The sequence below is a fragment of the Lissotriton vulgaris genome, chromosome 5 (assembly GCF_964263255.1).
Source record: "Lissotriton vulgaris chromosome 5, aLisVul1.2, whole genome shotgun sequence".
NCBI classification, from domain to species: domain Eukaryota; kingdom Metazoa; phylum Chordata; class Amphibia; order Caudata; family Salamandridae; genus Lissotriton; species Lissotriton vulgaris.
The window spans coordinates 1,847,501,814-1,847,515,301 of NC_141693.1; the positions used below are offsets into that span (position 1 = coordinate 1,847,501,814).

Here is a 13,488-nt window from a genome sequence, read left to right on the forward strand (position 1 = left end):
CTCTGCACTCACTGCCACTCTGCACTCACTGCCACTCTGCACTCACTGCCACTCTGCACTCACTGCCACTCTGCACTCACTGCCACTCTGCACTCACTGCCACTCTGCACTCACTGCCACTCTGCACTCACTGCCACTCTGCACTCACTGCCACTCTGCACTCACTGCCACTCTGCACTCTCAAACTGCACTCTCAAACTGCACTCTAAAACTGCACTCTCAATCTGCACTCTCAAACTGCACTCTCAAACTGCACTCTCAAACTGCACTCTCAAACTGCACTCTCAAACTGCACTCTCAAACTGCACTCTCAAACTGCACTCTCAAACTGCACTCTCAAACTGCACTCTCAAACTGCAATCTGCACTCTGCACCCTGATTCTGCACTCTCAAACTGCACTCTCAAACTGCACTCTCAAACTGCACTCTCAAACTGCACTCTCAAACTGCACTCTCAACTCTCAACTCTCAAACTGCACTCTCAAACTGCACTCTCAAACTGCACTCTCAAACTGCACTCTCAAACTGCACTCTCAAACTGCACTCTCAAACTGCACTCTCAAACTGCACTCTCAACCTGCACTCTCAAACTGCACTCTGAACTCTCAAACTGCACTCTGAACTCTCAAACTGCACTCTGAACTCTCAAACTGCACTCTGAACTCTCATGCTGCACTCTGTAACTGCACTCTCAACTCTCAAACTGCACTCTCAAACTGCACTCTCAAACTGCACTCTCAAACTGCACTCTCAAACTGCACTCTCAAACTGCACTCTCAAACTGCACTCTCAAACTGCACTCTCAAACTGCACTCTCAAACTGCACTCTCAAACTGCACTCTCAAACTGCACTCTCAAACTGCACTCTCAAACTGCACTCTGCACTCTGCACCCTGATTCTGCACTCTCAAACTGCACTCTCAAACTGCACTCTCAAACTGCACTCTCAAACTGCACTCTCAAACTGCACTCTCAAACTGCACTCTCAAACTGCACTCTCAAACTGCACTCTCAACTCTCAACTCTCAATCTCCACTCTCAAACTGCACTCTCAAACTGCACTCTCAAACTGCACTCTCAAACTGCACTCTCAAACTGCACTCTCAAACTGCACTCTCAAACTGCACTCTCAACCTGCACTCTCAACCTGCACTCTGAACTCTCAAACTGCACTCTGAACTCTCAAACTGCACTCTGAACTCTCAAACTGCACTCTGAACTCTCATGCTGCACTCTGTAACTGCACTCTCAACTCTCAAACTGCACTCTCAACTCTCAAACTGCACTCTCAACTCTCAATGTGCACTCTCAACGTGCACTCTCAACTCTCAATCTGCAATCTGCACTCTCAATCTGCAATCTGCACTCTCAAACTGCACTCTGCACTCTCAAACTGCACTCAAACTGCACTCTCAAACTGCTCTCAAACTGCACTTTTACTTGTACCAGAGGACTCGTTTACCATAGCTTTCTAGGGCTTACAAATAAAGGGTATTTTTCCCATCACATGCAAAGCGAACATTACGATATTTGTAATAACACTACAACATGGCAAGAATGTAAATCTGCTGAAACGTCATCATGTCGTGTACATGTTTCAATTCCCCTACTGTGTGTGTTCCTTCTCTCGAAGCGATTTCAAATATAATCAAACAAGGGTCAGGGGCTTAGTCGGGGAAGGTCGCCAGACATCTATGTAGGTCTGCAACTCCTTAATATGTTTAGCTGATTCATTGCTGTCTGCATCAATACCACGCCTGGGCAGCAGCAAATGGCTACACGGCTGCATTAACTGAGGGCAACTAGGCACATGTGTTAAAACACCCACACGCCTCCCCTTTAGCAGCCGACAACAGACATCATCCTTTAACTCTACAAAAGTTACCAGTCGGTACCAAACCAGAATAACCGAGAAACGCATGCAAAATAGCCATTTTCAAGAAAACAAAAACATGGCTTACCACTGGCAACTTGTGTAAGATACCTCGCACCTAGTAACAACCAGCGACCACTAAAAAGAAAGGTTTGCGCCGCGGATGCTGCAGTGTGGTAAAGGTGGGCTGGGTGTGTGCAGGCTGGACATTTCAACTACACCCGCTGGCCTCTCATTTTTCCCGAGGCACACTCATTCGACATTTTTTCGGCCCCTTCATACTGTGATCTGACTCTTTGAAGCAAGTTTGGCAGTTTAATCAGGCCTCCTGTCAGCAAACCCGCTTATCAGGACAGTGTGACTGAACAAGGCTGCTCCTATCTCTTCCCCCCAAGCGTGAATGCCCATTCCCTGGCGGCTGCTGCAGGGCGCCCTTTCCATGATCACTGTGAGGCCCTCTCTGCCTCGCCTTCTCCACTAATGGCAAGGAAAACAGCTTCGTAATCGCTCCCTATTCGCACCTCTCTTCAGCCGAACACAGGGTACAGAAAAGCTCCACCAAACTATGCTACAACGAGGGGTGAATCAGCTACTCTTTGCACGGTACAAGAAAGTGAACAATTATTTCGGATGGCCGCTCGCAGTACAACACTGAACATTGGCGTTTTCTTTTCTTCATTGGCGCTGTTACAAACCCTCTGCTTTTTCCCTGCCACGGACGCTGGGACCCTGTGAGCTTGTCGAGTTATCGAAATACGAGGAGTTCCCTGACTACGAGGATAATTAGCGGCAGCCCGGGACTGGAGCAGCTGCGCGCTGAGCGCTGCTGAATGGTGAACGCGCCCGGCCATCTGGATTCACTTACGGAGGCACCCTGACAGCTCCTAATTATAATTAATGTACTTCTTTGCGCGAGCACGAACGAAATATGCCCAAAATGGCGGAACAAAACTACATTTACCCTATCACTTCAAGCCTATTAAAACGACAACACAACGAACACGAATCACTGGCCAGATGACAGAACACGCAAAGGAATGTGTGGAATTTGTCTCGGCCAAAGCCCTAGGAGATACTTCTTTTTTTTCTTCTTTAACATTAGTTCTCGAAACTCCTCCCACTTTCAGTGGGGAGGAGTCCGAGCCCTAAAAAGGAGGGGAGAGCTAGGACAACCTTGCCTAGTGCCTCTTTTAATTTGTACAGGTGCAGTTAAATCTCGGTTTATTTTAATTCTGGCTGTAGGTGCCTTATATAAAACCTGAATTGCCCTTATAAATTTATTGCCAAAACCATATACTTTCATTATTTCCCACAAGTATATCCATGCGACCCTATCAAAAGCCTTCTCGGCGTCTAGGAATAAGGCTGCCAAAGGACCACCAGCAACCTCCATGGCATCAAAACAAGTGATCACTGTTCTAACATGTGTAGTGGTACCTTTCCCTGGGATAAATCCGTGTTGATCTAATGTAACTAATTTTTCTATAACGGTGGACAGCCTTGTTGCCAGAATTTTGGAATATAATTTCACGTCCGCATTTATAAGGGCGATTGGTCTATACGACCCTGGGGCTGTGGGTGGCTTACCCTTTTTTTAAATGACAATAATCTCAGTGCCCCCCCAAGAATCTGGGACTGACACTTCCCGCTGTGCTTGTAAAAGAGTATCTAGTAACTCCGCTCTTATAGAAGAGAAAAATGTTTTGTAGAATTCAATTGGAATGAGATCTGGTCCTGCGGCTTTAGAGGATGGGAGTTCTAATAATGCTAATGTTACTTCCTCTAACGTTATATCCGAATCCAGCTTAATCTGATCTTCCATTTCCAACATATCAAGCTGGATATTTCCCACATAGTCTCTTATTTCATCACTTATTTCATCAATACCCATCCTGTTGTCAACATCATATAAGTTCGTATAGTATTTCCAGAATTCATTCCTTATACCATTAGAGTCTAATATCACATTCCCTAAATTATCTACCATGTTTTTAATATCCCCAGCGTTGGTTTTCTGCCTAGTTCTAACAGCAAGAATATGACCCACCTTCTCACTATATTCAAACACCTGTTCCTTTTTTGCGAAATAATTTACAGCCGTTTTATTCGTAACAATTTCAGCAATATCGCTCTTTAAGACCATTATTTCTAATATTTTTTGATCCAGTGAGCTCCCAGATATAATAAGTCTGCTAAGTTCTGCCTCTGCAGCCAGAAGTGAATTCAATTGCTGTTCTGTCTTCCCTCTTTCACTCTTCTGTCTAAATGTTGTAAAACTAATTGTCTCACCTCTTATCCCTGCTTTAAAGGCATCCCAGATGTTACCACTGCTTGAGCTACCCTTGTTATTAAACCAGAATTCGGTTATCCACTTCTCCATATGTCTACAATAACTCCTCTTTTAGCAACGCCCTTTCAAATGTCCATTTATAAGCTTTTCTGGTAATACCATTGAGGTTCAATGTCAGTAACAATGGGTTATGATCTGACATCAGACGTGGTAGCTTTCTAATACATACATTGGATAGCAAAACATTAGAAATTAGGAAATAGTCTAATCTAACAGTAATTCTGTGGGGTGCTGAAAAAAAAGTATCCCCATCACTCATTGGATTTAAATTTGCCCATACATCTGATCATGCATTATGTGCAGCCAAATCTACTATTGCCTTATGTACCCTCTTCTTGCGCCCAGTATAACCGTGGTCCCTTTGAAGTTCTACGCTAGCAGGGCGATTAATATTAAAATCCCCACAACAAACGATAGGTTCCACCCAGGTTGTCAATTCCTGATCCAGAAATTCAAATATGTCCGGTTCATCACACGTTGAGCCATAGACTGATACCAAAGTAAATCTAGCTCCTCTGAACACTACTTCCACAATGGCCCATCTTCCCCACATGTCTACCTTATTCCTAATCACCGTACACTCTCTCCCCCTTCCCATAATTGCCACCCCCTGTGTATACGCTAATACTTCAAACCCCAACTGCCCTAACAAAAAACCTTTACCTCCCTCAACGTGGGTCTCCTGGAGACAGATCAAATCTGGATTTAATGCTTTACAAAAAGCAGAGACCCGTAATCTCTTCTGGAGGTCATTAAGACCGCACACATTCATTGAAATAATTCGGTAAGCCATTAAAAAATATCAAAAATTAGAACCATCTTACTCTCCCAGTTTCCTTTTTCTTTCTTTATTTCCTTGTTCCACCTTATACTTAAAAGCAGTACCAATTTTTTGCAAGACCTCTGTATGTATGCTACTACGCATGATGCGTGCCATTTTTTCCCCCCTCCTTGTGTTCCCACCCTTCCCCACCCCGAGCTACCCCTCCCCCACAGGCAAATAGGTCACGCATGACCTATGTGTGATCGCCAGGGAGTCAGCAGTCGCCACTCCTCCCCACCTTCATACCACCTCTATGTCAAATATCCAGCTTCATTATTCTAGTTATCCCTCCTTGTACCCCAAAACTTCAATCATGAAGGCCTTTGCTTTGATTTCAGAAAAGAAAAACTTAACCTGACTTTTGGTTACTATTTTCAATTTAGCAGGATACAATAGGTAAGCTTCTGAGCCCAGGGACTGTATAATCGGTATCAACTGCCTCAATCTCCATCTACGCTCTACTGTAGCATGGCAAAAATCGGGCCTTGCAAAGAACGAAACATTGTTAAATGTCTTTCTTGACTCCGGTTTGGCCTTATCCAGGATCAGCTGTCTTAAAAGAAAATTCCCAACAAAAATCAAAATTGCCCTTGGTTTCCCCCCTTGGGCTCCTTCCTGCCCTCTTTTGAAAAACGGAAAGCGATGGGCTCTTTGAATTTCATATTCCCATTGCCATATTGTTAGTTCTGGGAAAGCACCTTTTAGCAGATTTACAACAAACATTTTAATGTCCCCCCCCTTCCAGTCCTTCTTCTACTCCTAGCAGTCTGATGTTATTTCGACGCTGTCTATTCTCAAAATCCTCCAGTTTCCAGTTTACATCTTCAGCCACCTTCTGATGCTCTTCCTTATATGATTTCATCTCTCGCAAATCATCCTCCAGTTTCCCAGCTCTTTCCTCCACGTGGGCCACCCTTTCAGCCATCTCGTCCTGTCTTTGACTTATTTTCCTCAGTTTGTTCTGGACCTTTCTTGACTCATGTCTAGCTCTCCTACTTTCCCCTCTAGCCTCGGATTGCATCAATTTCAGAGTATTAAATAATAAATCCAAAGTAACTGGGGGTTGTGTAGACTGCGAAGATCCCTGCTCTCCAATCATTGTGGCTGGGCTATCCTGCTCTACAAAAGAAAATGTGGTAGTAGAATAATCCCAGGCTAGCTTCTTGGTAGGGTCTGTGGTACTACTTGCTGAAAAAGGTTTTCTTTTGGCTAAACGTTTTTTTTGAGTGAATTTCTGGACCGGAGAGCTGCTACCTGTGTCTCCCCCGGTTGACTCATCGGAGCTCTCTCCTTTGGGTAGTGATTGTGACTGGGAGTCTTCTTCTACCGAGTAAAACCTCTCTGCTGAGGCTGCTAAGTTAGGCAATCGGAGAAAAAAAAGTGTTCGTTGAGGGCAGTGCGTGGGAATTAGGCAGTCTGTCTCCGTGCGCCACACACATGGCTCTGGACTCAGTAGCGAAACCGAAACTTACCAGGCTCGCGTCGTAAGCTGTCTACGGTACAAGCTCACATGCGCGACCAAATCCCAAGGCGCGCGCCGTAATCCGACTCTGCCATGCTTCTCAATGCTGCGCGTGGCCATCTCTTGTCTCAACTCGGTGTCGGCTGAGCCGACGACTATAGTTCTCGCAGCGAGAACGCGCTTCGTGCGCTTTTCGAAAAGCTCGCCCTAAAAAGGATAGATAAATTGGAAAAATTAACCCATTCGAAGACAGGATTTTTAAAGGACACTGAAAGAAAGAAGTGAATGCAATGGGCTGGTTGTAAGCCCACAAAGTATATATAACCTGTCTCGAAGAGACGTCACATGCTCTGTTTCAGCTCAACGTAAAAATGAATGCTTATCTTCTTAACTTGGGCCTTTAAACCTCTAGGTGTGATATTGTATTGTAGCAACTGCATTTGACCTACTTAGTAGAGCTGAATGCTGTGCAGTCAAGTGACCTTTGGGTGCAATGCAAAAAACAATATTTTTCCCTTTTGACTTTTTAATAGGAGTAGGTGATTTTGCACTGAAATTCAATCTCTATTTGTTCTCTTTGTAGTCTATTATGTCATATAATGGAGGGGCCGTCATGGCCATGAGAGGAAAGAACTGTGTTGCCATCGCAGCCGACAGACGGTTTGGAGTCCAGGCCCAGATGGTGACCACCGATTTTCAGAAGATCTTTCCAATGGGAGAGCGCCTATATATCGGACTAGCAGGATTGGCAACTGACGTCTTGACAGTGTAAGTTTAGCCTCTAAGGATTTATATTCCATTGAGAAAGGTGCTCAGTGACATTTGCTGCATCTCTTCAAATTGTGGAAAATGTGTGCATTTCATATGGAGAAAACAGTGCACTAGTGTTTCTGAAATGTATGAGACAAGAAGTATGATTAAGTGGGTACCTGTTGTGTGAGTACCATTGGGAGCATTGTTTTTAAGTCTGTTTCACCATATTTCGTAATTTTCTGTGTCAGTAAATTCGGCAACTAGTTCTAAGCACTTAATTTGAAGAAAACGTTGGCATGGTGTACTGAATGGAGAGTATCGTTTGAAAATGTGCTCATAACAATAGTGAGAACTGGTGGTATAGTGGCTTTACAAATTGCTGGTGAAATGCCTTCCCTTTTGAGGATCAACAGTACAATAATCTGTAATCCTTGCCTAACAAATTAACACTTGGGTGCGGATAGAACAGACTCAGTGACTTCCTCTACTTATAACATGATTTTGGAAACAAATAAACAGTAGAAATCCTGTACCGTAGCAGGATTTTCGGCGACCCTCTTCAAGAGCACAATAATTTACATTGGTCATTTCATGGGTTAGCATGTTTTGACTATTGGTAATCTTATGTCACAGAAGAGGGTTGGACTTGAGCATTTGCTTGGTTAATGTAGCATAACATGGGATCGACGTTGTGTCTGTGAGGCCCAGTGCATCAATAGTTTTATAAGCCTAATAGCACAGATCCCATGGATTCAGTACTACAGCTGTGGTATTGGCAAACTGTCTGAGTTCATTTACATAACTGTGGAATTTGCAGCGTCATTGGGATCCTGTGCCACATCAGTGGTTTGATCATGAAAATTGGGAAATGTACTCTCTAACTGCAGGGGTTTGACCATAGTTTTCCTTATGGTTCTGCACTACAGAAGGGTGTTTAACACAGCTGATGGCATAATGCACCACAACAAGAGAAGGAAGGTGTCTAGGGCTCTTCTATACAGCACAGCGTTGAAAATAGTACGACCGGTGTCACTGGAGTGGTTCAGGATGAAGATTAATGTTGAGGGAAAAGGCAGGAAGAAAAATTTCAATTCTATTTACCTCTGCAGTGTGGTCTCTGGATCAGTTATTCTACTGATATTTGATGAAAAATGTAATAGACTGAGTTTGTCTCTATTCATAGGTCCCAGCGTTTGAAATTCCGGCTAAATCTCTACGAACTAAAGGAAGGCCGTCAGATCAAGCCCAAGACATTCATGAGCCTGGTTTCCAACCTTCTGTATGAGAAGCGGTAAGTTTGACTGTAGAAGAGGATTTCTCAGCATCTGAGTTTTTTTTCACTCTACTACAAATGGGCTTTGCAATGTCTTGCTACAGAATTTTCTATTTTTTTTCTTCCAGCTTGGGTTTCCATTTCTAGTCAAAGCTAAGATTTATATTGGTTTGACTGCTTTGTAGGCATGAGACTTCGCTCTTCCATCTTTGGGAACGTCTGGATCCCTCCTCTTTAGTATTCCAGTACAACATTTAATTAGTATCTTATAAGGGCTCATGCATTGGAAACAGCCTGTTCGAGGCATATGATCTGCAGAATATGTACTTTTGCATAGATGGCCATCTGGTGTTGGGCTCGGATGTTTGCACTTTGTTATTGTATTGGACGAAGTTCTTTGTAGTCACGAGATGGGTTACTCCTCCTTAGGACGATAGTGCGCATGGGCATCCACTCCATCCTCGGATTGTTTTTTTCCACCATCGGGTTTGGATGTAAATTGCTGCACTCCGTGTCGGTGCCGTACTTTATTTCCCCTTCGACGCGCAATTCCTCACCGCTCGACGGTATTGTTTAGATCGCGTTCCCCTTCGACATGCAGCCCAAAAATTCATCAAGAACTTCGATTCTGGTCATCGACGTGGGCCGTTGGGCCTATCTGCGCCATCAAGCCCTGTAGTCAATGGAAAGAACTTTATAAAATGCCCAGTGTGGTGCCAAATTCCCACACACTGATCTCCACAAGATCCCTATCCTTTGCCTTTCTCCAGAACACAAGGACAAAGACTGCAAGGCCTGCACTTCTTCAGATCAAAGAAAACTATACGTGATCGCTGGGCTTGATGTCACGTAATGTCTCGATCAACTACCTCCGCGCCGGATGACATCTTCGATGCAGGCCCCGATGTTCCAGGAGGATGAAGACATCGGCGTCGCAGAGGCCGACTAATCTGGTGCTGAGGATCAGACGGTCACTCCAGGTCAACGGATCGTGAGTACCGAGATCCAGACTCCTGCCCCATCTAAATATAAGACTCCGTTGACACCTTCGTGATAATACTTCGGATGCCCGCCCTCGGCCCGGCTCCGAAGTCCGGCAGCTTAGGATCGAGCCAGCCACATAGCGGTACTGAAAAACCATCTCCGGCACCGAAACCAAAGACGAAACCAGAGACAGTGTCACACCCTGTTCTATCAACACCTAAGACTGCTTTGACGCAGAGCACTTTTGCTTCAAAACACACCGAGCACAAGCCCATGGAACTGAAAAAAGTCAATAAATCTTCGGAGCCGAAAAGATTTCTGACTCAAACTCCACCAAAGCATAAGGAGACAAAGACCCCTCCTAAAGCTACAGAGTGTAAACCAAAGCACCACTCGGAACCCAAGTCGTCGGTGCCAAAAAAAGACAATCGCTCCAAGGAACTGTTTCAACCAGATCCGAAACAAAAAAACTCTACACATTGACCCTGTTACCGATCATGTCATCACAATACCACCTAAACATCGGAAATTGGACACCTCCGAGGCACCTTAGATACCCTTAAAGTAGAAAGACATAGCAACTTCACCTTTCAGACCCTATTCTGCCCCTCCAAATCTACCAACTAAACCACTTTTTCCAGAACACTCTCCACTGCTTCCTCTGCACCACAAAATGATGAAGATGACTTTGGGGATGGAGACCCACAAGGGGGGGATGATGATGATGACGACGACAGTATCCCACCGCCTGACCCGTGGGACGATAATAATAATAGCCCCGATATACCTGAGCCAGACGCATATCCATCTACACCATCCCCTCCAGATGACCACATAGGTTTTGTGCAACTTATGAATAGAGCAGCCAAATATCATGGGGTAGAATTACACTCTGACCCTTTGGAGGAAGATTTTTTTATTTGAGACTTTTACACAATCACAAAAGTCAACAAATACTTAACCTATGTTAAAAGGTATGATTAAACATATCCCTGATGTGTTTAAAGACCCTGTCGGGGCTAGAGTTCTCAACCCCAGGGTTGATAAAAAATATATAAACCAGGTCCAAATGATCCAGCTTAATATCAAAGGGCAGCTACCTCTAGATTCTCTAGTAGTGTCAAATGCCCATAAATTGGCAAATTCCCAAACAGGTGATGCCCCTCCTCAGGATAAAGAATCTAAATTATTGGACGCATCTGGTTAACAGGTTGCGTTTCGGGCAGCAAATTACTGTCGCATTGCCAATGCCCAAACTTCGTTGGCCAGGTATGATAGAGCGCATTCTGAAGAGCTTGAGACACTTGTGCAACATTTTCCAGAAGAATACAGGGCTAAAGGTAATGACCTCATCATACAAGAGGGAAAGCTAATTACAAACACCTCTATCAAATGTGCTCTTGATGCAGCGGACACAGCATCTTGTGCTGTTAATACAAGCATTTTACTGCGCAGGCACGCATGGCCATATCTGGTTTTAAGCAGGCGGTGCAGTCTCATTCTTAGTCAGCCTTTTGATCAAATACACTTGTTTGGACCTACTGTAGACATATCTTTAGAGAAGATGAAAAAAGACACTGACACAGCTAAGTCCATGGGGGCCTTACAGTCACCAACGACTAAAGGTACCTTTTGTCGCTCCTTTTAAAGGGGTGCCTCCAAAACCATTTGGACAGACAACACTTCTTCCTAAAAAAGCCCCACACCAACTTCCTCTAACAGAGGATATTTAAGAGGGGGTTACAGCGGAAATGAAGGAAGAGGTTGCGGTAATAACACCCTCACCTCCCCTACCACAAAACAGTGACTTCCCTCCACTCCCCCCAGAATATTCCACTCCGGTCGGGGGAAGACTTTCGCAAATCCTACATGTCTGGAATTCCATCACCACAGACCGGTGGGTGAGACAAATTATCCAGTATGGTTACTGCCTAGAACTCGCCTCTACCCCTCCGCACAAACCTCCCAAACCACATCCAATGTCCACAGAACATTTCACACTTCTAAAACAAGAGATTCTCTCTTGCAAAAACACGCAATAGAACCGGTACCCAAACACCATCAAGGTACAGGTGTTTACTCCCTTTACTTCCTCATCCCAAAAAAGGACCGTACACTCTGGCCAATATTAAACCTCAGATTGTTAAACCTGTACATACAATCCGACCACTTTCACATGGTCACTCTCCAATAGGTCCTCCCACTGCTCCAACAAGGCGATTTCCTTGCCACTCTAGTTCTCAAGTACGGCTACTTCCACATTCCTGTTCAGCCTGCTCACAGGAAATATCTAAGGTTTGTAGTGGACGGTCAACACTATTAGTCCATGTGCTCCCATTCGGAGTGACTACAGCACCAGGAGTCTTTACAAAATGTCTTGCAGCGATTGTGTGCACCCCACACAAACCATCAGCTGCTGCACAACTTAGGATTTACAATAAACCTCACCAAGTCATATCCTCAACCGTCCCACACCCAACAGTATCTAGGCGCCACAATAGATAATTCAAAAGCCCTTGCATACCCAAATCCAGCCAGGATAACCAGCGCTCATATTAAAATTTCAACCTCAACATTCACTACCAGCTCGAGTGTTTATGCAACTAATAGGGATGAAGGCCTCTTGCATTTTAATCGTACCTTATTCAAGACTCAAAATTCATCCCTTACAGTAATGTTTAGCACAACAGTGAACCAAGGTCAAGGTCAACTTATAGATCTGGTGTTGGTGAACAGCTGCACAACTCGCTCTCTGAAGTGGTGGAACACACAAAACCTTTCCAAAGGGTGGCCGTTCCTAGACCCGGTATCACAGATAGTGCTAACAATGGACAAAATCACTCGCCGGCTGGGGAGCGCAGCTCTTAAACCATACCATTCAGGTATGTGGACCCATCAACAAACTGCTCCACATCAATTACTTCGAATTACTGGCGATTTTTCTCGCATTAAAATCACTCCAAATGCATCTCATACACAATGCTGTATCGTCCGTATGGACAATATGACAGCAATGTACTATGTATAAAAACAGGGGGGGGGGGGGACACTCTCTGCAGCTTTCACGCCTAGCGCAAAGCGTATGGAAATGGGCCATTCCTCAAAAAATATACCTCTTAGCAGAACATATTCCAGGGGTACAGAATTTGAATGCGGATCTGCTCAGTCGTCCGAAACAACAAATCCACGAATGAGAACTTCATCGGTAGTCTTACCAGGTTGCACTTTCCTGTCTTGTTCTACGTACAAAATGCCAATGATTAAGGGCGGACACCACAAAACGCGTCTGGCAGCAAGAAGATGGATGACTGTTTCTGCCAAACATGTCTACAGCCTTCGTGAATAAATGATTGGAATATCACCTACCTGTTTGAGGCTCTTTCACAGGGCAACCTTTTGCAATTGTGATTTGAACGGCTAGCCCACCTGCGGAAGAGCCGCGTTGCTCCAGCAGCTTACCTGTGGAGACTCCATTGGGTGTCACCAGTTTGAGGGGAGGTAGTCCGTGATGGAGGCATGAGTGTGCAGCCAGGTTGAGGCGAGACTTCATCACTCCACTGTGGTTTTATTGAACATTGATTAATGTATGCACAAGACAGACTCACTGGAGTAATACATTTGTGCAACTACCAACACATAAGGCTATGCGAGTGGCCACGCACACGGGGACAGTCTTTGAGAATAAATACCAGGCTGCACTTTCCTCTCCTGTTCAACGTACAAAATGCCTGATTAAGAATGGACAACATGAAATACGTCTGGCAGCAAGAAGATTGATGACTGTTTTCCCCAAACTGTCTATGGCCTTTGTGAATAAATTATTGGAATATCACCTACCTGTTTGAAGCTATTCCATAGGGGCATGAGCATGTTTAGGGTTTAGGGGTGGGTGAGGGTATTGGTAGGTTAGGATATTTTTAGGGTGGGTGAGTGTATTTGGGTAGCAAGGGTATTTTTAGGGTTTAGGGGT

At 44.6% G+C, this 13,488-nt stretch overlaps 1 protein-coding gene across 1 annotated transcript in view; it reads left to right on the forward strand.

Moving 5' to 3' along the window:
* The window catches only part of PSMB3 (proteasome 20S subunit beta 3), an 81,935-nt gene that overhangs the window by 42,123 nt on the left and 26,324 nt on the right, over positions 1 to 13,488 (forward strand). Inside the window, exons 2-3 of the mRNA XM_086924323.1 lie at positions 7,092 to 7,276; positions 8,445 to 8,552. Of these exons, the coding sequence (XP_086780449.1) occupies positions 7,092 to 7,276; positions 8,445 to 8,552 (293 nt within the window). The remainder of the gene's footprint in view (positions 1 to 7,091; positions 7,277 to 8,444; positions 8,553 to 13,488) is intronic.